General features: G+C 37.5%; 1 protein-coding gene across 2 annotated transcripts in view; it reads right to left on the minus strand.

Annotated features, from left to right (window-relative positions):
- FSTL5 (follistatin like 5) overlaps window positions 1–26,848 on the minus strand; it is a 3,739,468-nt gene that overhangs the window by 3,455,531 nt on the left and 257,089 nt on the right. For both annotated transcript variants that reach the window (XM_044062069.1, XM_044062068.1), the window contains exon 2: window positions 490–631. In XM_044062069.1, the coding sequence (XP_043918004.1) occupies window positions 490–621 (132 nt within the window). In that variant the 5' untranslated portion in view covers window positions 622–631. The remainder of the gene's footprint in view (window positions 1–489; window positions 632–26,848) is intronic.

A 26,848-nucleotide genomic window follows, 5' to 3' on the forward strand; every position in this document is an offset into this window, starting at 1 on the left:
ATAACACTGGTGAGCTGAAAACAGCCTAACAATTTCATTGATATTTTAATGGATCATGACCAAAATGTAACAGATAAAACAACTGTGAGTAGCAGAGTACAAGGCGCAATCCTTTATCAGTATTTTGAAAAGCAATCTTACTGTTAGATATGCAATAGCCAGACTGACTCTAGCAATGAATCAGTATCACAGAAAAGGCTATTCATTTTTAAACAATGAAGCATTTTAGTACTTAAATGACATAACCCAAAGGAACAGTGCAGAATACCTCTATAATCTAAAGCATGTTATATATTAAGGAGAAAGTCTCACAACTCAGTTTTCTGCATTACATCACAACAGGATTGTGAAGCTCTAATGCAATAAATGTAAAGGAACAAATATTATGAAAATCCTCAGTGTCAGAAAAGTAGTTAATTAAAATGCAGTACATGTGAATTGCATTTCAAACTTTCAGACAAGACAATACAGAGAGAAATCAAAAAATACCTTATGCCGTAATCTCACAAGGGGCAGAGCCAACTTGCTTCCATAGTTGTCCCAAGTAGGAGGCTTCCCTTCAGCTGCCAGGAAAATACTTCCAAGAGACAAAGCTAAGTGCCACCACACAAACATCCTCATAGGTCTTGTGCTGTTAACATTAAAGTAATATATTAGTGGAAACACATTTAATTTCAAATTATCTGAGCATGTTAGTAGCCAACTAAAGAAACATATTTGTCTATCAATCAGCTATGAGCTCAGAAAAGACTGAGAACATGCATGGTTTTAATTAATTCTGAATATTCCTCCTTATCCAGGATATTTGACTATAGGGCTTCTAATACAAATGTATTGTATTATTTTCATCTTTTTGCATATTTCTTTTGAAATGAAAAAAATCACTGCAAATGTTAAACCCTACAGTCACATTATCTTTATATATATATATATATATATATATATATATATATATATATATATATATAGTCTCTTTCTCGCACTTTGTCTACCTGTGCATGCATATGTATGTTTATTTGGGTCCTCCTGACAACGTCGACAGCTCAGAACGCCGACACCGAGAACACCGACACCAGAAGATCGACAACTGAGAAGACCGACGGATAAAAACACAGACGCTGAGAACACCGACATGGGAAAAGGCTGTGTCAGTATGCGGTAGTGACGGACGTTAGGGTGTGAGTAAGGTAAGTGTGCAATATTGACGGTCTGTAGGGATAGGGGTGGGTTAAGTGAGTTAGGGTTAGGGCGCGGGTTAGGTAAGTGTGCGGTAGTGATAGTCTTTGGGTTAGGGGCGGGTTAAATGAGTTAGGGTTAGGGCGCAGGTTAGGTAAGTGTGCGGCAGTGATAGTTTTTGGGTTAGGGGTGGGTTAAGTGAGTTAGGGTTAGGGCGCCAGTTAGGTAAGTGTGCGATAGTGATGGACCTTAGGGTTAGGGTTTGGGTTAAGGTTGTAGATACTTGTGTATGTGAGGTTTAGTGTGGGTTTGTAAGGATTTTGGTGTGCTTGTGTTGTGTGTGTGCTTTTTGGACAGGGTATTTGTTTTGTTTGTTGATTGTCGTTATTATGGTGTGTTGGGCATGTGAGGTTTCGTGTTTGTGAACTGTCGGTTATGTGGTGTCAGTGATTTCTTTGTTGGGCATGTGAGGTTTCGTGTTTGTGAACTGTCGGTTATGTGGTGTCGGTAAACTGGTTGTCGATGTTGTGGCTTGTCGACCTTGTCAGGTAGACCCATTTATTTAAATAGACCTGAATACAATTTCCTTAAATGACAATATTACATCTGTATTCAGACAATGCATACATCAAAATGTTTATCCCTTTTGTAATCATTATTCAAAATGACTTTCAGTAAAAGTCAGACAGTTGTTATTTGCAGTTGCTAGGAGGAAAAACAACTGAAAGGATTTAAACATCATACAGACCTTTTGTAAACATACTTTTTCTGAAGTGAGTCTAAATTAGGTAAATAAATACTTCTATAAAGTGGCAGTGGTACAAGGCAATCATATATTAGTTAATAACAGACTAGACATATATACATGATGGTATATTTTTCTTTTTTATAAAGTCAACTAATGTCATAATTTTAATCTCTAGTCACATGAGTGAAAGTCTTACTGCAGATACTGAGTGATTTCCATAATACAGTTCCTGCATTGGTCAGCCAGTTGTGATCATTTTAAGACACAACACAGAACAATGCATAATGGAAGTACATGTTTTAAAGTAAAAGTATTCTTATTCTTTTGGCTTTTCCTGGCTAGGGGTCACCACAGTGGATCACCTGTCTGCTCATGATTGGCAGTGGACTTTTACGGTGTCGAGTTGCCACTCCAGTGCCCAACCTTCCACAGACGGCACACACACACCTAGGGCCAATTTAGAGTGTTCAGTCCACCTACAGCATGTCTTTGGGATGTGGGAGGAAACTGGAGCACCTGGAGGAAACCCACACAGCCACAGGGAGGACATGCAGACTCCACACAGAAGGCACCCCAGCCAAGGATTGAACCGGATAACCTCTTGCTGTGAGGTGGCAACGCTAACCGCTGCACCACCGTGGCTGCCCATTTTAAAGTAAAAGTATAAAAGAGATAAAGTAACTCTTTCAACAAAATGCACACACAGAATGTGAAATTGTGACCTAATATTATACAAAAGCATTGACAAAAAATCTTATAAACAAATATGTTACAGATTAAAATGGCATTAATACATCAGCAGATAAGTCAGAAAATAAAGAATATTAAAATACCAAAGCTAACATTCTATGCATCAGTTTAGTCAGAGAAAATAAATAAATGACAGCAAAAAGGTAATAAGTGGGAATATGCATAATATGCATTGTACATGTACAGCAGATAACAAGAAGTTATAATACTAAGTAAAATGGATAAACGTGGCAATGATTTTTTTAATTTACAGATTTAAATCAACTGAAGAGAGTGCAAAACTAAGTGTAATAAGAAGACACAAAACACATTGTTAATAAATTACCACAAGAAAGAGAAGAAGATGATATGCATCCTAACAATGCTTCACTACAGAGGTCAATGATAACATGTTTCATAAGGTGCTTCCATCCTTAAAGGTACAACGGAGAATGTGTTAGGCATAAAATTCAATCAGAAGAATCTGTAAGAAAGTAATTGTATTAGAAAGGAAATGTGGCTTAGATGGGTCCAGTTTACAGGTTAGCATTAGAAAATGTCACAGCAGGTGGATTGGACACTCTAAATTGGCCCTAGTTGTGAGTGTGTGCATGTGTGTGCCTTCTGTGGAAGGTTGGGTGCCAGACTGGCAACTCAACACCAAAAAACTTCACTGCCAATCATGAGCGGACAGGTGATCTGCCGCAGTGACCCCTAACCAGGAAAAGCCAAAAGAAGAAGAAGACAGTGTGTTTTTGGACAATGACAGCAAGTTCTGTGGGATTCTGCTAGTTACATATAGCTGAGAAAAGGAATACCTAATGCATTCAGAGGTAAAGTAAAACAACATTAATAACTTACTTTTTTCATATTATTGATAGCAAGGAGACGAAAAAATAGGTGCCTTACTCTGTACTTTTGCTGTAAAAGGCATAGCAGTTTGTCCAAGTTAGCAGGAGAAAGTACATTTAAGTTGAACTTAGCATAACAGTAGATGCTCAAATGGTCACTGTACTATGTTTATCATATTAATCGCTGTTGTAGTAACCTTTTATTTTATTTTACATTTGTTTATTGGAAAAGTCTGACTTGGAACAAGTCATTTTTCAGAAGAGGCCAAGGGAAAATGCTCCAGATGTATGTATTTGTAAGGGAGAGGAAACTGGAGCACCAGGAGAAAACCCACATAAATGCAGGAAGGACAAGCAGACTCTGCACAGAAGGCACCCCAGCTAAGAATCAATCCAGAGAGCCTCTTTCTGTGAGGTGACAATGCAAACCGCTGCACCACTGTGCCATCCTTTGCTCAATGGGCAGATTACCTTACCTAACTACATTTGGGAGGTGGAAGAAGAAGAGTCAAGGAGACAGTGGAGAATGGTCCTAGCAAAGCTTGATCTGGACATAGAAAAGAAATAAAGTTTTCAGTGCTTTGTAAAATTATGTACAGAGGACCATGCAGCAGCTTCTAGAATACTTTTAGAATCCAACCCTTTTAAAAAAAACATAGATGAAGTCCAGGCCATTGTAAAATGGGCCTTCACTCTGCCTGGAATAGTTTTGTTATGGTGAGTATAACAAAACTAATAAGGCTGTTGACTTAGACAACCATTTGTAAATAGTCTGTTATGATGCGGGTTGTCCCTTCTTATTACCTTCACAAGAAATGACGGCCTTCTCTACAAACCGTGTAAAGTTTCTCTAAATATTAAATGAGGGTCATATACCTTGTATTGATTCTTAACCAATGCTTTTATATTATGTCTAATTTGTTATAATTATTTGAACTGCAGGTGTTTTTGTTTTATTTTTGAAGGTTGATAATTGTTTTTAAAATGTTTTGTAATAATTTGGAGATTTTCATCCAGGGCCACCATTGAAAATGGGCTTCTCCCCATTCAGACTTTTCCAGTAATCAAATATCAATAAATAAATAAATAATGAAAAACTTATCTGAAGATCAGAAAGTTTTAGTATTGTTAAGATAGTACTTCAGCTGTCTGTGGACATTCACACTATGCAGTGTCATTTCTCCCTTAATTTTAAGTTCAGGAAAGAAAACAGGGAAATAGATAGTCTAGCTTAAAGTAAACTCAGATACCACTTTGGGCACAAAAGAAGGAATAATCCTCAAAGAAGCCATGCCCCCATGGAAATTGAGATAGGGGTGATTCATCATAAGAACTTGCAACTCAGATACGTTTCCTGCAGAGGTCAGGCCAATCAGTAAAACTGTTTTCCGTATTAAGACTTTCAAGTCAGCCAGATTAGCTGGTTCAAATGGAGCAAGTATTTGCTTCTCTAACATAAAATTAAGATCCCAAGAAGGGGCCATAGGTTTTCTTGGAGGTTTCTTAAGCAAACGCCCTTTCAAAAACATTTTGACATGCGACTGCATTGAAAGAGGAGGTTCCATGGGTAGACATGCTGAAATGACCACTAAATGAACCATGAAAGAGGAATAAGAAAAGCCATAGGACAGTAACTCATACAAATATAAGTATTGCAAAACCATAAAAATAGTGGGTGGTGGTTATCTTTCTGGCACCCATTAGGAAACTTTTTCCATTTGCTAATACACGATTTTCTAGTAGCAGGCATTCTGGTCTCCATTATTACCTACTACACGTGCTCAGTAAACAGGTGCCAAAAGGGAAATAAGACCCTATCATCTGGGCAGGCAGGCGAAGATAATTTATGCTAGGGTGTATCAAACACCTCTGTTATTGTTTGAGTAGATCCAGTCTATAATGAAGTTTCTGGTAATTGTCCAGAAGGTATAACCACAGTTGCCTGGGCAAGAAGGGAGTCACCACAAAGATCTTGGGGGATTCCTTCTGAATATGCAGAAGTACCCTGGATATTAGTGGAAAGGGTTAAATAGAATACAAGAATACTGCTGTCCAAGGAAAAGAAAAGGCATCAAGTCTTCCAGGCCTTCTTGCATGGATTTAGGGAACTGAATTTTGCAAGCTGATTGTTGAGAGAGAAGGCAAAGAGGACTATTTGAGAAACTCTTCAGAGATGTATCTACTTTTGGAAGACCGCCTGATATAGTTTCCATTCGTGAGTGTCTGTCCTGGTCCTGCTAAGTTTATCTGCCACACAATTTTGCTCTGATGGAATGTAGGATGCCTGCAGAGTGATATTGTGCTGTGAAGCTATATATCAAGGTAACATGTCAATGGGGATAAGACCTGGTTCCCCCACTTTTTGATGTCCCACATGACTGTAACCACTTAAAGAGGTCCAGAAGACCAGAGATGGCTCAGAGAGTTGAGTGCCTTGATCAGGACAAGCATCTGCATGATATTTATGTGCTTGCATCTGTCCTTCATATCCCACATCCCCTGCACTTTTATCCCTCTGGAATCTGCTCTCCAAGCAAAGTCCAAAGCTTCTATGGTGACTGGCTGCTTTGAGGCATGGAGGAAGAAAGGGATACATGGATTTAAGGATATTTGTTGTCTCCACAAAATAGTTTCTCTTCTGTTAAACCCCAGCACTGGGAATATAAAAAGATAAAGGATATTCACACTTAGACCAAGGATATTTCAGATACTACTGTATCTTTCTCATGTGGAGTCTTGCCAGGAGTATCATGAGAATAATAGATGTCGTGAACCCAAAATCCTCAGTTATTCCTTCACAGTGACTGAAGTCTGGGTGGAAAAGTGTAGAAACAGATCTATGTATTTTTTTTTTTTTTTGTGGAAGAAAAGCTCTTAGAACTGAGGTATTTAGTTGACATCCCAGGAACACAATCCTGTGCGAAGGAGTCAAGAAAGACTTCAGAATGCTCTCTAGGAATCCCAGCTCATATAAGAAATCTCTCACCCAAGACAGAGATTCATGAAAAAAGATTCTGAAAAGATAACCAATTTGTCTAAATATGAAGAAATGCGGATACCCTGTAGCCTGAAATGAAGTATGTGAGCAGTGCATAAAGCTAAAGAGTAAGGCAGAGAAATCATAATTTGAGCCAAATATAGAAAACATTAAGAAATGTCTGAAGTCTGGATGAAAAGAGATGTGATGATATGGCATATTTTAATCCCATTATTACCAGGAAATGTGAAAGAGGAAGAACAGGGAACATGCTGTGACGTGGCATCATTATGAATTTGGGCACTGTCACAAACAAGTTTAGGAAAAAAGATTGAGAGCTGTACTCCAAGCATTTTCTTTCTTTGGTACTAGAAATATCCTGGAATAAAAACTCTTTCACTTAGGAAAGATGAACTGATTCTATCACTCCCTGGGACACCATCTGATGAAGAACAGATGAAAACAAAAGATTCTGATCTGAAGGATGCCGAATAACCCTTGGAAACAAATAATTTCCTTTCACTGCCCTCAGTAACCATGACAAATGATTTTCAGAGCCCATTTGACTGAAATAATCTGCTGTCAAATAGGAAAATACAGAGTAAGAATTTCTGGAAGAAAAAAGAGCCAGCCTGGGATGGGTCACAAGGTCTTTTGAACAGACATTCAGGCTTGTTAGACTGTCTTTGGTTTGCAGATGTTCAAAGGTTTTTGGAACACCCTAGCCATTTCTTCTTAATTGTCTGTTTACCTGAATTTTGTTGAGATTGCTTATTCTGCTTTTTACCAAAACTGGATGAGGAGTTAGGAAAAACCCTTGTACAATTTGGAAAAGGAGTGCTGAAAAATCTGAGATTCCCTGGATCAGCTTGCACCTATCATCACACTTTTTGATAATCTCTGTAGCAAAGGGGCGAAACACTAAATCTCTATCCAAGAAAGAATTTAAAATCTAATTTTTAACATCATCTGGGAGGTACTGAGAATGCATCCATGCATCCATGCAAACCTCTTCAAAATAATACCAGTGGCCACAACCTTCAAAGAATCATTAACATAATACTGATAATAATGACTAGTGAACTGTGAAATAGAAGAAACTAATTTATTTAAATCATTTTTTTCCTCTGAAGAAGATATAGATAAAAAATTCTTCATACTGTCACAAATTGACAGGGCAAACATTAATATATGAGCCTGACAATTCAAAATTCTGAAAATCAAAGTTGCAGAAGTATCCACTTTTTCCTATAGCTATCAATAATTATCCCATTCTTATCAGAAACATTAGGATTGGAATTAACTAACTGCTTAGTTAGCAGTGAGATCAACTAAAGTTATAGTTGCGAGTCAGGTTTGGGAATAGTGTATACAATTTTTAAGGACTAAGGATCTTTAAACATCCTATCTGCCTTTTGAGGGGCAGCTGGCTGACTATCAGGAAAATTGCAGGCAGTAGCACACCTACATCCTCTAAAGCAGACAGAACAGGAGGAATGGGCTCAGATTCTGGAAAATCCTTTTGTAATAACTCATATTATTTTCTGAGGTCCTGAGAAACCTAAACGTTCTGCCACTGAAAACACTGGCACATTCTAGAATAGTGTCAGAGAAAGTGATACCCCCCCCCCCCCAGGAGAATCAGAAATGGAGCTCTGCTCTGAGTCTGAATCAGAAATCTGAGAAAATAAAAAACCTGAATTTGTCATTGCATTTTCCTGTTCAGATTCAGAATCTTAAATCTCTTCAGGAAAACCAGAAACTACTTTACAAGAAGGAGCAATCGACCACATTTAACCCCGAGTCAGATCCACAAAACTACTCCTATCCAACGAAATTAGAGGAGGGGTAAATTATATGCTTGGATTTCTGATTCTTTCTGAAAGGAAAAATGCGGCCAACCAACTTACTAATGGCAGCAGCTGCTTCCCAAGGCTTGTGCACAGCATTCTGACATGACGGGAATACGCCTTGTTCTCTCTTCCGAGAGTGGCAAGATTGGCTCTTCCTTGCTCATTGAAGGGATCTCAACAGCTGCAGAAGATGTGCCTAGCCCCTCCGGTCCACAGTGGCTGTAGGTGTTGCACTAGAGAGATCCAGGGTAAAAGAAGAGTGGTCTGAGGTGCAAGAAATACCCACAGCAGAGTCACGTACCCTAAGCCTGAGGCATATTGCAAGGGTGCAGTGCTGACAAAGGATTTTTTTTTATTTTTTGTTTTTGTGGCTGGAAGAAACTGTTGTTGGACTGGTAGTCTGTTGCATGGTCAAGCTGATAATTATGACTCTTTTCCATGGAAGACAAACAGCAATTGCTGATAAACAGCCCACAATAGTTTTTTTTTTTTTTTGACAGAAAAAACAGAAAAAACCCCACTTTAGAACACTATGCCAGCCCCACAAAAGAAAAGTAAGCATAATTTCTCCACATTAAAAATGTTTTCTGTTACTTTACACTACTTTCAAAATGACCAATATAAAGAGTGCCCATTTAAAAGTATGTTACAGTCTTAAGGCAGTCTGTTAAAACAAAACACTCATAGCTTTAAAATAACATTCCTGAAGAAGAAAGTAATAAAACATCAATAAATTGTAGAAAATGGAAGTTTAATTTTTTCTCCAAAGTGAACTTATCTGCCCAGCAAAGGAAAGCACAATCCAACCAATCGTCCTGAAAAGCCTCAGAGGAGAGTATTTTTCAGTGGCAGCAAAGCTTTGAAGGGCTTCACACCCAAACCTCTCCTTAGTCAGCTCATCTTGAGCTGCCTTTTACTTTGGGTGCATGGAAGGTGTCCTGAAGCTTATTGGCTCTTATACAACTGTTATATCCTTGGCAGGATATAACCCATATAGCTAAGGCTACTGCAGCAGTGCTTAATACGATGAAGGTACAGAACTGAGAATCATATCTGGACTTTATGGTAAGCATAGAAGAAACCTGAACATACTATACAGGTATGTGTTACTTTAACAGTAGGTTAGTATAATGTGGCAGATACTGTTTTTGTGGTATCCATTTATAACGGAATGACATTTAGGTGCAATGATGAGAAGCTATAGGTGAACAAGCACTGAATGCTCGTCAGAGATGAAGTTCTCTCATTCTTTAAGGCTAATTGATAAGATAAAGAAGCTTAGATTTAACAGTTTTGCAGATAATAGGAATGAGGTAAGAGTAGCATTAATGTCCATAAAGAACTGATTTGCTCTAGCATGGTGCTACTGGGTTTCTAGAAGCAGAGAGAGAGAGACAGAGAGAAAAAGAGAGAAAGACCTTCACACAAATGGAGAAAGAGATGACATAAGATTTTTATTTTCCTAATTAAGAGAAAAAAATATTGTTGTGAATGTTTTGCTATTGATTGATTAGAGGTACTGTTTCATGAGCCAGAGCTGAATATTTATGTAATTTTCAATGGAATATTCATTAGGAAAATAAAAGCTGTATTTTGAAAAAGTTACACAAAGGTGTCAGCATGGGGTATTGATTGCAGTTGATGGTAGTAACAAATTATTTCTAACACAGAGGGCTAAGATGTGAGTTTTTTAGAGATACAGAGAACCAGTAATTTTAAGTAGAAGCCAGATTTCCTGTTCCATATACTTTTGAAACTTTATTATGAAAGCTAAGCTATTAGAGTTTAACTGAACAAAATACCATGTAGGTGTTTCACCTCTCAAAGGTGATCTCTGCCTGACATAGAAGGCCATGTCCAACCCAGAATTGATGGACATGCTCCACCTAAAAAAAAACAAAAAACAAATCCTAGATAGCCACACGCTCTAGAGATATAAACCTCATCACAACGATAAATAGGACATGCTGGAGGGATAGATTCCTGTCCCAGAGACTCCCCATGCTTTGGAACAGGATTCCAATATATATCAGGCAGAGCCCCTCACTAACACTCTTCAAGAGAAACCTTGACGGGTGGATGGGAAACAGAAAATTTACCACAGGGATCACTGCAGTGGCTCTACTGGACAGTGGCACAGGGAACTAATGGCTCTGCTGGAGAAGGGCACAGGGAACTAATCTAAGGGGGTGGCGAAAGCCATCACATTCTGGCTAGGCTTATAAATGCCCTTGGACAGATAGCCTAGTACTTACCTATGAACCTATGTATTTAGATGTACAGACATAGCAACATTAAAATGTCTCTGTCCTTTGAAGTGTTTCAAATTATTATGTCAAAAGTGCCATGGAAAAACTTTGTTTCTTCTACAAAATCTCACTATCTTGACATAGCAGAGAGTGAATAATGAGAAATGCTACCACAGACATTGACATAAAGTACAACAGTGAGTTAGCACTTGGAAAGGTATGCATTATCAGCCCAATAGAGTGCAGGAGAAATGAAAGGTTGCATCCAAAAATCAAGGCAGAAGCATTTGAGAAAGATGGATTGACAACATAAGACTGAAAAGATGACAGCTTGGTAAATGTTACTAACCTACCTGGAGCACAGACTGAATAGCATATATCGAAATGAGATGTAGTTGATTATTGGAAACTCTTGTGTAGGAAGAAATGAAATTGTATCTGAACATGATCTGGTTCATGTAAAATGTCTATTAGTTGGAAGAAGTCATAGAACATTTTGGAGAAGAAGTTGGCAGTGGGTGCCCTTGTCAAAGCTGACACCATTGAAGAAATCTGAGAAGAGCACTCTCCTGAACCTATAACGAATTGTATGAGACACCAGAATTTTTTATGCAAGTTTATGTGGCTCTTAACAGAGTTATACTATATGAATTTTTCCACCTATAATTTACATGCTACAACTATAGTTTTTTGGCATACAGGATAGTGTAACAGAAGAATTGCATCTGTGGTTAGTGGGTTTTTTTTTTTGGTTTAATTTGTCCAAGTCTTTTGGGTTTCTAATACCATGATGAGAAGTGGCCAGATTCTTATGTCAAAGTATGATTAAAGATCAAGAAATGAATATTGTTTGAATCTTGATGTTAGCCAAAAGTGTTCTTCGCTGCACATGCAGCGTGCCCAGAACTAACTCCTTCCGCAAATCATCCAAATTTACATGTATCAGTAGCATATATAAATATCACTGTAGATTGTTTTTTATGAGATCCATTGTTCCTAATACTGTCTGGCTATCCTTCTTCAACACTGACCTCATTTCTGCCGGCAAATCCTGGTATTTTATGATTTTGTGTCTCTCTGTATGTATGTAAGACACTGTAATCACTGGATGCAGCAATTGCAATGATCAATGCTACTTTTGTCTTCTTTTTATGGACTACTATATCTGTTTTTCTCACATCTATTATTTGAACTGTTGGTAATGGGTGATCCCATGTGACATAAGCTTCATCATTTTCTATAATGCTTTGTGGCTCAGATTTTCAATGCATCTGAGCTACTTCAGTATTGTATTGTTTGCATAATCCCCAGTGTAACTGTTTTGCCACATTATTATGTCTTGCAGCATACAGGCCCTCTGTCATTAGTGTATTACATCCAGCAACAATATGTGGGACTGCTTCCAGTTCTGTTTTACAAAATCTGCATTTGACTGTTTCTCCCACATGTTCAATGTACTTTCTAAACCAATGTGTACATAGTCTTCTATCCTGGGCCACCAATCTTAATCTCCCACCGTTTGGTTTAAATTCACCTCTCCTTAGCCATTCCTGCATCAGATCCTGATCAACATGAGGTTGTTCCAGGAGTTTTCTATACTATATTTATGCCTTTTCCACATTTCTTGCCTCCTTGTCTGATCCTTTACATTAGAGTATTTCTTTTGTTTTGTTGGCATATTCACCTGCTGCCTTATTTTTTGTCTACTTCTGGTTTGATTTCCATTCCTGCTTGACACTGATATGCTAAACTAAGCAGAGAAGTCATCTTAAACTTGTTCTCCTTGTGTTTTAAAACATTCACTATGTTTGGATCTTGTGAGGTCAACAGATATGTATGCAGTCCTATGATTCAAAAGCTATACATGTAATTAATTTCAAGGAGGCACATACCTCATTCAGAATGGAGAATATATAATCTTGGCATACAGTGATTTTTATAAATCATTTGATAAGCATGAAGCATTTTTTTTGTTTTCCTGTCCAACTGCTCCAGTACGTTTTGGGGCCAGTCAGTCACTGCAAAATTGTAAGTTAGAACAGGAAGAACAAATTGGTTTACTGCTTGGACATTGTTCCTAGACGTTGGCTGTTTTCAGTACTAATTTTATTCTTTTAAAATATTCTTTACTAAGTTTTATTCACATGTTCATGTTTTATTGTTGATCCTTCATCATTTCCCAGATATGTATACATTCCTTCCTGCACAACTTCCTTTATATCACATTCCTGTACAGACTGATATTTTCTTGGTGCTGCAGTTTTCCTGCTTTAAAGGTTGCTTTTGCACATTTATCAAGACTAAATGACATTCTTATATCATCTGAGAAAGTTTCGACCATTTGCAGTTGGGCTTTCAGTTCCTCATCTGATGAACTATACAGATTTAAATCATCCACAAAAAAAATATTCAAAGTCTTTCCACTTTGTTGTTTTATAGGAGCCAAATAGTACCCATGACCTAGTTTGTTAAGTAGACAGATTAATGGGTTAAGGGCAAGACAAAAGAGCAACATTGACAAAGAGTCACCCTGGAATATCCCCCTTTGAATTTTTATCCCTGGGATAATAATTTGTCCGTTATCATGGTTTAATTGCAGAGTGGTTTGCCACTGTCACATGGTCATTGTAATGTTATCGATCAATGTAGGGTATATCTTATACATTTGTAAAGCACTCCTTAATCCATGAATATGAGATGCTGTCAAATGCTTTTTTGTAATCTATCCATGTCATACATAGATTCTTCTCTGTTTTTACAATTCTCCATTGAGACTTTATTTAACAACAAAGGATCCTTTGTTCTAGATGACTTTCTTTAACATCATTTTGTTCTACTGCCATAATTGGGTTTTCTTCTAAATGACTATAAACTCTATCAGCATCAATTTCAGTATCTAGTTAATACATCGTCAGAAGACAAGTTATTGGTTTGTAGTTTTAGGATATCTTGCAGGTTTCCTCTTACGTAGGAGTTTTGTTTTTCCTGTTGTTAACCAGGCTGGTGTCTGCTCAGGATATGTGTATAAATTGTTCTTGCTCTAGGCTAAATCTTTGTATAAAGATGTTAATACGTTTAGTCAGAAGTTAGGTGCTGCATCTGGGCCTAGGGTTTTCTGGTTAGGAGATTTTCTTAATTCTGTTTCAATTTCTCTGGCCTTTACTTAATCCCATTTCATATCCTTGTACATTTCAGCTTCCTACTGTTTCTTTTACTTCTATCCATTCAACATTGTTCACATGGTCCACATGGACTTCATAGATATTTCTACAAAATGTGACTATTTCTTCTTTTTTGGTGGTATTTATATTCCTTTTGCCTTATTTCCTAATTCTATACAAAAGTTTTTGTGCCATCAATGACTTGCTTATTTCGTACTTTTACTTTGTATTTATCCGCTGATATCTTCAGTTTATCATTTGCAGTAGTGCATGGCAGCTCCTGGCCTGTTCTGATACTGTGCATTATTTTTATCACGTTTGTCTTTCTAAGTATTTTTTTTTATCTGTTCCCTCTTCTATGCTCTTCTAACAGTGGCATTTCTTGTCGTATTTGCTTTATAGCTTTCTCTATTCGATACTTCCATGATTACATTTCATTTTTTCCATTCTTTCTCTTATTGTTCTATATTTTTGTGGTAAGATTTATCTGTTATTAATTTAGCCATAAAGTAATATATCCTATTTACAACCATTATATCACATGAATTTCCATGAATACTCTTGATTACTGTGTTCATTTGTTTTATCAAACGTCTAACATTTTGGGTCTTATTGACCTTCTGTAATCTATTTCTTTCATTAATCTTAATATGTCTATCCATCTCTATTAAATCAAGCAATTCTTTCCTTAAATCATTTTCTTCTAAACTAAGGCTACATTATTTGTTCTCCATTTCCTACAGACATTCTATAGAAAGTTCTGGAACATCTTCCTATGACATATCCTCTTCGGCTTCATCCTGTGCCATCCATTGTTCTTTCATAATTTTCAGTATGGTGTCAGTAATGGTGAGATAGATGATATAATATCTACCTGGGAGATGATATCCCTTTCTTGCTGTAGGCTCAGATTCTTTCTTAAGAGACCAGGCTGTGCAGTTATTGTCAGGAAGAAAATGTTATAGAAATAAATGAAACAAAGCTGGAATATATTCTTTTTCTTCTTCTTCTTCTTCTTTCAGCTTTTCCCAGTTAGGGGTCTCCAGTAATTTACATAAAGGCCTAAAAAGCAAAAATTATGTAATTGCCTTAGAATTCAAAATGTTAAAATGTACTAGAAATTAAAAATGGACAAGAGACAATGTGAATATAGTAACAGGGAAAAATGTGGTCCAGAAACTCCTGAATAGTAGATACCTCTGTAATTTTAAAGGGTTGTGCAGTCTAAAAATGTATTAAGTAGACTGCACATACATCATGAGTTAGGTGTACATATATTCTGTTATGGCATGACCTGACACATGTTGAATTACTTCAGTAGAACTATTCCCTGTGACACTGATGGCCCATATTTGCCTTTACATGTGTAAGCAACAAGCTCATAGCTTACAGGATTTTGTAGTAATGGACGAGTATTTTAAGGTGGCACAGAGGTATGGTGTTTGCAATGATTAATGATTCAGTTTGCAGTGACTATTTCCTCTGAGGGTTAGGTGTTTGGACAAAGATTCGGTAGAATTCATTGCAGGGAGAATGGTTTCATTGTATGGTCCAATGTCCTTTATAATTCATACTGATGCCACTGAACTTCTCAATAGTAGGGAAAATTAAGCACATTTAGAAACAAGGCTGAGACATAAAGAGTGGGTTTATCCATGCTTCTGACGGGAAAATAATCTCAGAGGATTGTTGAGTAGCCATGTCTCAAGCCAGAGTTCAGATATGCCCAGGTAAGTATTCCCAGGGGAGGATTCAGAAGGGAAATAAGATCATATTTGTCATTCAGCTTATTTTATAATTCACCACAAAGAAGCTGGATAACCCAGACAAAGACTGATTTCAGAACTTATGAAGATGTCTCACAGAAAATACAATGAATCTTTGCTTGTCTTGACTTTAATTTGGGAAGCATACCCAACGAAAGCAGCAAAAAGGTCTATCTGACAGGTGGAAGTGAGTTTGTGTTATGGGTGATAAACTGATGGAAGAATAAAAATGAAACTTAATACATTGGTGAGTGATTTATATTTTTATTTAAGATTGCAAAATGCAGAAAGCGGCTGTTTAAGGGATCAGAACCTCAAAAATATTGTAATAAGGAACAGGAAACATTATGGTTAAACAAGATAATAAACTGCTGAAAAGGAAGATTAAGGGATGAATCATAAATGGGTAGGTAAACATCGTGTGTACATGTGTGGGGGTTGGGTGTCTGGATCTGTTCGGTAGGGAATGTAAAGGAAAGGGCTGACGAACAACATAAGTTTGTTCAACAGCGGATATGATATTTATATCACATCACTGCAACAGTTAAGTGATCAAGCATGGAGACAGGCAGTGAATAACATCCTGTAATAAAAGGAGCACAGTTATTATGCTTTGAAAAGGATTTAACTTATTTTTCTACAGTAAGGAAATGACATATTTATGAACTTCTGTAACAACCTCGTTATACCAAGATTAATTTGCAAGAGTCTTGCTACAACTACCTTTAGCTGCAGTTACACTCCCACGGAAACCATTACACGTCTAAAATACCTCCTAAAGTAGTTTAAATGAAGCACACCACTGAATTTGTTCTGGCTGCTCAATGCCCTATTCCATTTAAATTGCTGACTCCTGCAACCTTAATGTACACTGAGTTAATTGACTGTAACCTGTAAGTAATGACATGCACCATTTTTTTTAAAGAATGCATCTACTCAATCCGTGCCTTGGTCATCCCTGAATCTTAACTATACACTGAATATTCACTGAAATCCTTGCTCATGGCGCTTTTCTTGACAATAAAGGGACTGCTGTGTTGAATGTATTGTTTACACTGCTGTGTTACAAGGCATCTTTAGAAATTAGACAGAATTGCAGTAACTCAGGGTGTCGCATCACAAAGGATTCACAGATTCCTTTACAGCTGCCGTATAATTTTTAAGGCCCTTTCTGTGCTTTTATTACATTTATTTATTAACAAACTTGCAAAAGGAACAAAAAACAAACTTTTAAAATCCAAGAAGGCACTGAAGCCACTCCAAGACATATTGAGTTTCATATAAAGTATCAACAGGTAAGTGCTTTTGTCTTTACACCATAAAAAGACTTCTTCAGATAAAAAAAAAACACACAAGAACAAATTATTTAAAATCCACTCTATGAATTCACATGACCAGCAGTTGTTTTCTTAAAGTGCCATTGGACTAATATAAAAGAAACTAAAACTGCTTAATTCCAAAGCCATCTAAATAAAAAGTATCTAGATAAAAGCATTTTTAACAGTCATTAATAAAACTATCAATACAGTTCAAACAATAAACACATTTATCATTGATATGCTTTAAGATTAAGCAAACAAGTAACAGAAAAAAGTTCATTCAGACCTGGGCTGCTGCTTGCATTAAAACAAAGCTGCCACATTAACTCTTTCTTTTCCATCAGCAACCCCCAAGGTCGCCCCGTGATTCAGTTCTACATGTTAAAGCACTGTAAATTTAAATTCATGTTCCGGGCAAAACATAAGGTGCTTAGACAATGCATTAGTTTAGCTTTGTTCCATATTGCATATAAATGTTCATAAATAATGTCTTTAATCTATGGAAAGGCTCTTCATGGACCTCATAAATAAAGTTATTGGGGACCTAAAGACACTGGGTCCTACCCAGTTCGGCTTTGTTAAGGGCAGATCCTGCCTCTTAAACCTGGTTGATTTCTTTGAAACAGTCAACAAGGCCATTGACAAGGAGAAGGTGGTCCACACACCCTACCTGGACCTCACAAAAGCCTTCGATACAATACCCCACTTGGGCATTATAGATAAGCTCACCAGCTTAAATATAAACCCCTATGTCACTAGATGAGTTGCAAACTGGCTCAAGGACAGAACCCACATGGTTAGAATTGCTGGAGCCATGTCAGACTCCAAACCAGTTACAAGTGGCGCCCCACAAGGCTCAGTCCTGGGACCTCTCTTGTTCAGTATATATTTCTCGGAGGTACAGGCCAACACGGAAGGACTTTGGCTGACCAAGTTCGCAGATGACTGCAAACTGGGCAACATAATCAACTCTCCAGCCGACACAAGCATCCTCCAAAAGGGCCTCATAGAAACAGACAACTGGTGCCAGAGCCATGGCCTCAGGCTAAACGCCAAAAAGTGTATAGTCATCCCCTTTGGCAAAAACAAAGTGCCCACAAATTACCACATAGGTGGTAATCCATTAAGTACAGAAAAGTAATTAGGGACCTGGGGACCCAAGCTGATAGCAATTTCTCATTTGACAACCACGTGGCCAAAGTGGTTAGAAAAACATTTTATATAGCCCACCTAATCATGAAGGGATTCACATCTAGATCAGCGGAGGTCATCGTGCCTCTTTACTCATCCCTCATCAGGCCCATAATTGAGTACAATGCCCCTTTTGGGATGTACCTTGCCAGACACCTGCAGCAACTGGAAAGACCCCAAAAGTACCTCACCAAGAGGATCAAAGGGTTCAAACAGATGTCATATGCTGCCCAGTTAAAGAAACTCCAGCTCTACTCAGTGGCATACCGCCTGCTCAGAGGCGATCTGTGCCTGACGTACAAAGCCATGTCCAACCCGGAATTAATGGACATGCTGCACCTCAGAAAATCCAAATCCCATCGAGCTACACGCTCGAGAGACTTGAACCTCAGCACTGAAATAAGTAGGACATGCTGGAGGGACAGATTCATAACCCAGAGGCTCCCTTCACTCTGGAATAAAATCCCCGTCCAGGTTAGGCAGAGTCCCTCATTGACTCTCTTCAAGAGGAATCTTGATGAGTGGATGGGAGATCATAGGTTTACCCCTGGTATCACTTCCGTGTCACTGTTAGACAGAGGCATAGTATACTAACCTCGAAAAAGGGCATAGCAAAATTAATTTAAAATGGGTGGCGAAAGCCAAACACACTCTGGCTAGGCTTATAAATGCCCTAGGGCAGATAGCCTAGTATGAACCTATGAACCTATAATCATACTTTCAGTCTTTCCAACATAGAAACGTTTGCAGCCTTGATACAGGGCTAAATAAGTGACCTCTTCTGACAAACATTTGTACCAACCCTTGACTTTAAGGCATTTCCCCTTTACTACAAAGGTGTTGCCACAGTAAATGTTTCTGCAGTATGTGCAACTACCACATTTAAACATACCATAGGTGTGTCTCTGACTGTTTTCCTTGATAGTGAATACACACATGTTCTTAAAACCAGGTCTCTTTCTGTAAATAGCTAAGAGGCTATTACCAAGTTCTTTCTTGGCATAATTTTTATTCAAGATCCATTTGATGTAGTTGTGTTAGACAGATAAAGTAGTGGTAAAACTAACCTTGTAGTTTGATTTCTCACCCATGTTCAAGGGATGGTGTAAAACACCAGTTATAATGTCCACTTGTGTCCTAAAATCTTCCCCTTTAAGAATAGGGGTGAAGTAGTTTTTGACCCTTTTCGTGACCACTTCATTCATAGAACAGTCAATAAAATTTTCTGGATACCCCCTTTTAAAAACATTTCTTTTACGTTCTTACACTCATCCAGAAAGTCAGAGAAAACTGAAACCATATGTGCTGCTCTAACAAACTGGCCTTTTACTACAGCCTTTTTTCCTGTGTACAGGATGTGAGCTGGAATAGTGCAAAAAAGAATTAGAACAAGTCAGTTTCCTATAAATTTTGGAAATAATTGCCCTGCTGTTATAATCCTTTACCAGTATTATATCCAGGTAAAAACTTCATCATCAACACCTACATCATGAGTAAACTTCAAGAATTCAGTGGTGTTGTTTAAATATTCAAGGAATGGGAGAATATTATTAATGTCATCCTTCTATGCAATAAAGATACCATTCAGGTACCTCATAATAGCGGGTCCATGATAACTTATACATACTGTTCTGGACAAACTTTTCTCATTGTATCATAACTGCATTGGCATACAGAGACCTATACATGGATTCCATTGCCACCCCATTCTCCTGAAGAAATAAACGATTTTCAAACCATCAGGTTAATCCTATCTTAGTGTAAAGCACTATTGTTGCAAAGAAATTATGTAAACCACTGGACCCCAATGGTATGAGGAATCACAATAAACAAATCTTTCACATCAGTGGTTAAAAATACAAGACCTTCAATGAAATCAAGATTATTGCACTTGCTCAACAAATCCCAAGAGTCCGTTCACATATACTGAACATTTTGCACTATGTCTTAACAATAAAAATCCAAATATTTTGCCAAAGAGGGAGTAATGGAACATCTAGCATCCAAATTAGGATGGATTGGTGGATTTTCCTTGTCTTTATGCATTTTTGGTACTTCAAATATCTTGAGTATCTTGGGGTCTTTCATATACAATAAATTGTTTTCTTGAATAGTGATCTGCCCTTGTGTCAACATGTCATACAATGCAGTATATATTTTAGCATGCACAATATTTAACTCATTTTGTGAAACATGTCTATGAGTTTTCAAATAAAATGCTATACATCTTGTCAACATAAACAATATTGTCCATTAGTACAACCTCTCCCCCCTTGTTCAGTTTAATGATCCTAATGTGAGAAGATTTCAAGAAGTCAAATAAAGTTAGTTTCTCCCTTGTAATATTAGAACCTACAAAAGCTGTTTTCTCATTCAAACAAGCTCTCAGATCTAACTCACACATTTTTTCAAATACACTTATCAAAGGAAAGAGGGGTGGGTTACATTTGCTGGAAAGTTTTAAACCTGGATTTTTTTGCATCAGTATTGTCAAACAAGACAGTCAGATTTAATTTACACACAAACATTTTCAAGTCTATTAGCACTTGAACTAGATTTCTCCTTTTAGCCATTACAAAGGTAAAACCTTTTGAAAATAAATTCACATGTGCTTGTACTATGGGGCAGGAACTAAGGTTAAAAATATGAAAGTCATCTGTTTGATTAGTAACAACCTGGCAAAGTTATGTAGTGTCCAAGAAAGTCATGGCATAATTCACCGTTTCCAGTTTGGACCCTTCTGGCCATTTTTCACCCATCTTGGCCCTGAGTGCAATGGGGGAGGGGGTATTGTCATGCTGGCCACTGTTCCCTTTTGGCTTGTTGCTTGCCCTTCAACCTCTCATAATGTCATAATATAGGAAACCCCAAAGAGTACTCTGCCAGAAGCGGCTCTTACTGCTGCTGCTCTGTGTTGTTGAAGCCAAAATGTTGTTCCCCTTCATTTTGTTGAACATTATAGTGGGCTATGTTGTTGCCCCTGTCTTGAGAAGGGAGTGGGACTGAATAGGCCTTATTATGCCAATTCTGTAGTCTAACCCTTTCATGTTTTCTCACTTTTCGTTCTTGTAGTTTTTCTATCTGTACATCAGTGGTTTGAAATGTACCTTATAATGTTCACAGTTAATGTCTTCATGGATTTTTCTATCCAACACACTGATCTCTTCTACCAGTTCCTCAATAAACTTAGTATTATATTTGACAATAAGTTCCATCAGACCTCCCAACTGTACTGAATTACTCAGTGTTTACCGATTTTTGGGGTCCAAATAATGGTGTGCCATGATTTCCAAGTGGCACCCCTTAATTTCCGATTTCCCGGCGCTTTTGTTTTTTAAAATTTTTATATTTCCCCGCTTTTGAGCTGACGTCATCACATGCGCAATGAAATCAACTCCGTAAAACAGAAACAGCCTGTCAGAATTGAGTTGAAGGGCATTTCTAGCTGCTCAAAGGTTCCAAATCCTTAGTGGGAATAACGTATGCTGCTGCCGTTATGAGAAGGATCTATGTTGCTTATGAGAAGGATCTATGCTGCTGTCATTAAGAGAAGGAAGGACTACAGAGTAATGGACCCGCAGTAGAGCTGTCTGCAGAGGTACCGTTTACATATGCTGCAGCAGAGGTGTGTGATGCTAGGCTGAATATGTTTAGAAGCAGCGGTAAGTAGAGCTGGTGTGCGATGCAAGGCTGGATATGCTGCTGCCCTGCCATTTTTGTTAGAACGTAGAAGGGTTTTAGCTGCCATTTTCATTAGGGTTTTATATGCCGTTTTCATCATATGTGTGTGTGTGTGTGTGTGTGTGTGTGTGTGTGTGTGTGTGTGTGTGTGTGTGTGTGTGTGTGTGTGTGTGTGATTTGCAAATAATAAGAGCATGAATGAATATGTTACAAGAATGCATGTCCTCAACCTATCTAACAAATTTTGTTGTTAAGTATTGAACTACTGTGATAATTAACTATGATGTGTTCAACATAAATAGCGGCTCTCACATACATAAACACACACATACAGAAGGAAAAGACAATTAGCATTCTTACACAAATATGTGAGAAGGCCTCTGCTGATCAGAGTTGCCATTAGGTGATATTTATATGATAAGGTCACATGGTGTGTTGGGCTATTGAATTATGTAAGCAAAAGGCAGCCCTACAGTTTGAGAAGTCTGAGGTACAGCAAACTTCCAATTAATTTTATAAGATAATGAATAGCATACTGCACAGGTAGTTTGTACTGTTTTACAGCTCACAGTTGTGCTTTTCATTATTGTTTTTCTACCAATTACTGATTAATGTTCTGACAAGGTTCATATATATGTTTAACTAAAATTCTTTTACTTCAGTGTATTTTCTTTCAGAGCACCCTAAAATTAGCAGTGGATTTAGTTATAATTGAAAGAACAGACATCTCCCTGGAGTGATAAGGCACCTTCTTAAGGGAGACCTCAGACTGATGCCTGGAATAATAAAAGATCAACAGCCAACTTGTTTCCAGAAAACACGTTCAGTACCATTGGCAACCCCATCCTATATCCCTGTTTAAAATTAGTGCAGTGCTCAAAAACATACTGTGTGTCAACAGAGGACAGAGGTAGGACATAAACAGAGAAAACATGACCCACAACTCTGACTACCATCCTGTTTTGCACCTTCCCAACCACATCTTCATCTTCATATATATATATATATATATATATATATATATATATATATATATATATATATATATATATATATATATATATATATATATGTATACATACATATATATATATATAGAGAGAGAGCATGTGTGTGTGTGTGTGTATGTGTGTGTGTGTGTGTGTGTGTGTGTGTGTGTGTGTGTGTGTGTGTGTGTGTGTGTGGAAGTAGACTTGTATGATGGAAGTGTTCTGAACTGGGCAGTTTTGTCATTATTGGTTCATGCATAAAGTCAGGAAGGTGTATCAAAGAACACATTGATGTGTTTTGTTTTGTGTGCAAGAGGCCTATGACTTGAAAACAGCCAAAAAGTAATCTTTATCCACCACCGGCCACTGTGGCCAGATGCATTTTCTTTGGATGTGTTGTGGGTTTCAATGCTGTTTCGATGAATGAGAGAAGTTTTAATGATAAGTCTGTTTTCATTGTAAGACAGCATTCCTTTGTTTAGCAGATGTCTATTAGTGCCTATGCTTTCTGCTATAAAATGTAAAAATAAAATCCAAATAATCATTGCAGAAGTAAAGCAGTATGCACATTAGTGTTTATGGTAAATGGAGTGAAATAGCCAGGTAAAGGGACATTGGAATGGCTACAGGGGGACTCTGGTGCCATATTTTGGTTGTCTGTTCTTCAGTTTGCATCTGAAAGTTGGTATGCCACAATTCCATTGGAGTGGGTGGGGGTTACATAATTAATTATGCAAATTTTATCTTAATCAGCGTACAGATTTGTATCTATTTTTCATGGGCCTTGTCCAGATTTTTGATGTTTCCAGGTTCAGAGTTAGGAGTTCCATAAATTCTCAATCATGCCCTTCAAACAGCTGAAGCAGTTCTTTATATAATTGTGAGTGAGTTGTTTACTAGGCCAGTGGGATATTTCCAGAGCCTCAGCACTTTTGGGACTCTATTAGTTTTGAAGGACTCCATCAAATATGTACTTTCCAAATGGAGCTTTCAATTTTTTAGCAGCCTATGCTCAAAGGCATCCAACCATTCCAAAAGGCTGCTATAGTCATTCTGTACATCATGAACTGCAAAGTCTAACTTCTTATGAAGCCATTCTTCAATTCTAGGTACTGCATGGTTGCTATTACAATTAAAAACAAGCAGTACATTACCATTTTTGCTATCATGACCTCCATTTGTAGCAGGAGCTGGTGTTGTTAGTGATATCTCAGTGATAAAAACAGGATAGACTCCAACAAGTCATCTTCTATTCATATTCTCACAAACATTTGGAAATTGCAATGAATCACGTCTTTGAGATAATGGTTGCACCAGTAATGTTAAATTACTCATTGAGCAGTTTATCTCTTCAACATCTGGTTTAGTAAGTGTATTTTCTTATGTTTACACCGCTATGTCACAGGCTGTCTTTAGAAATCATATAGAACTGTCAGTTACTCTGGGTGTCACATCCCAAAGGGGTCACAGATTCCTTTACTCCTGTCATATAATTTTTAAGGCCCTTTGTGCGATGTTATTACATTTATTTACTTATTTTGCTTACTGGATGAAGCAACTGTAAAGAAGTCCAAAGCACAATGAAGACAAAAATAACACCTTGCCTTCCTCCTCTTCAACTGCTGCTTTCAAAAGCTGCAGCAACAACAAACAGTTCTGACCATACTACTTTGTCAAGAATTCTTGAAATCCATTTCCTGAGCAGACATTAAACTGTGTATAATAAGTTCACTAACTATATTTCTCTATGTCACCTATCGAGGAGACATACAGCTTTATGTGGCCTCAGTTTATCAACCCAGTCCATACTCCCAAACACCACTAATTTTGATTAATTGCTTGATATTCTCACTCTTTAGGCCTCAAGGTGGTCTTAATATAAATTAGATACTACCATCATTTATAAATAAAGACAAAATAAATAAAAAATAAATGAAATATCCAAGACATCCATGAACTGCTACCTACCTCATGTAATAACCTTCCTATACCACCTTATTTTCTCATTTCCATTTGCTAATTTTTACATCTCGTCCTCACTGAGCTTACTGCTTCTTACATTACCAGCCCTTTGATACATGAGTACTTCCACACATATCCCCCACTGCTTAGAAAGACCTGAATAGCCTTGCCCATAAAGTCCTATACCCTGATCTCTGTGATTGGGGTACCTTAGTACTGCATGGTGGATCATACCACCTCCCTCCACCCCAGCACGGGTGAGACAGCAATGTCCACCTTACTTCCAACCCCCCCCCTCAGCAGCTCAACAAGCACATTTGTTACTCCTGGATCCAGGATCATCTAGGTTGTAGTCATAGCTGCATTCCACTACTCCATGATTTACATGATACTTAGGCATCTAAAAGTTATCTTCTATGTAATGTGCATTTAGCTGAAACATGTAATCTTAATAAAACTTGCAGATTCATAACCCTATTTAACTCTAGATCCAATCACTGCATGCTGAAATCATTCAGCTACTCCCAGTAACCAAACCACTACATTTTTCTTTAAAATTATACTGTTATGTAAATGCTTAAACAGTGTTTTGGTCCCCAAACAGCTATAAATTAATTTATTTATTTATCCTTTACTGAGCAGATTAGCTCCACTAAGCCAGTGGCCTCTTTTCAGGAGAGACCCAAGGTGCTATTTTGTATTACTGGGGGCATTAGCCACTGCACTGTGAAATATCTCATAATCATTTTGATAGGTGCTGTGGTATTACTTTTACATCCACCTGAGGTACTCCCAACTCAAGTAGATGGGGCTTGGTTTCATGTCTCATCCAAAGGATGATGCATTCAGGAGTACAGCACCTCTGTCATGCTGTCATGCTGTACTGCAGTCCCAAGAATTTGAAAATTAATTCAGTCACTCGGAGTGGGAATGGAGCCCACAGTCTTCTGATCTTCCAGCACTAAAGCAAGTGTGCCACCTGCTGAGCCACTGCCACTAAAGTTTATGGAGGTTAAGCATCTGTCTCTTCTTGTCACTATCCAGAACAACCTCATCTTCCAAATCCAATGATTTGTAGGCCACCATTTAATCCAGCTCTCTCTGAAAACATTCTCCATATGGTGAGTTATATTGCTTAGAATTATACCTTCTGACATGAGAAACATTTCTCTTCAGTTCCTTTACACAAATCTGTTCCAAACCATCTCTTCGATAATCTCTGGTGCCTATGTTTCTTAAATGCAAGTTAACACCCACAAACATTGCTTCTCATCCTCTTCCTTTGACCTTTATTGTTCTCTTACCTGCCTCGGCATAATAATCTATTTGCCAGTTTATTGTTGCTCCTTTACATTTTCTTCCAAAAATATCCATTTATTCCTTCTCTTTTCATTTCTTATTAAGTAGATCTAATTCTAAATATTCTTGCTTTCTACTTTAGTTGATTATTATAAGCTATTCAGCACCATGTATTCCTTCATCTATATTAATGAGCAAATCATCCCTTTGCAGATGTGTTTAAAAGTATATTTCATACATAACATATTTTTACTCTTATTCTTTGATCTTTACATATTTGTCATAGCTGCACTTATCTAAGTTGACTTCGACATCTACAGAAACGTTTGCAGTTTGTAGTCATATAAAACTGGTATTGTATCTAAGGTAAAAACTATTGTACATTACAATTTCTGTTTAGTGCCTTCAGTCTAGATCATTTTATATATTAAATGGTCATCAAATATGATCACTTGATATATATATATATATATATATATATATATATATATATATATATATATATATATATAAATATAGAGAGAGAGATAGAGAGATGTTTATGTATTTATTTAAAACATTCAAATATCTCTGTTCTCTGTACTGTAAACAAACAGCAGCTCTGCAGTGGATTCTACCCAAATTCTTCCCATAGGCACTTTAGAAAAGGAAAAACAGGCAAAAAGAAAAACATTTCATTTATCTCATTTATTTTGCCAAAGTAATTAGATGTGTCCTCACAGTGTAAACAGACATAAGCTGTGCAGTGGGTTCTATCTAAACTGTTCCCACAGGCACATTACCAAGGAAAAGGCAAACAAAAAGAAAAACACTTCAGGTATTTCACTTCTTTGCCAAGCTACCTGTGTTTGTCCTCACACCATAAACACACATGAGCTGTGCAGTGGGTTCTACCCA

The sequence above is a fragment of the Protopterus annectens genome, chromosome 2.part1 (assembly GCF_019279795.1).
Source record: "Protopterus annectens isolate FY-2018-M chromosome 2.part1, PAN1.0, whole genome shotgun sequence".
NCBI lineage: Eukaryota > Metazoa > Chordata > Ceratodontiformes > Protopteridae > Protopterus > Protopterus annectens.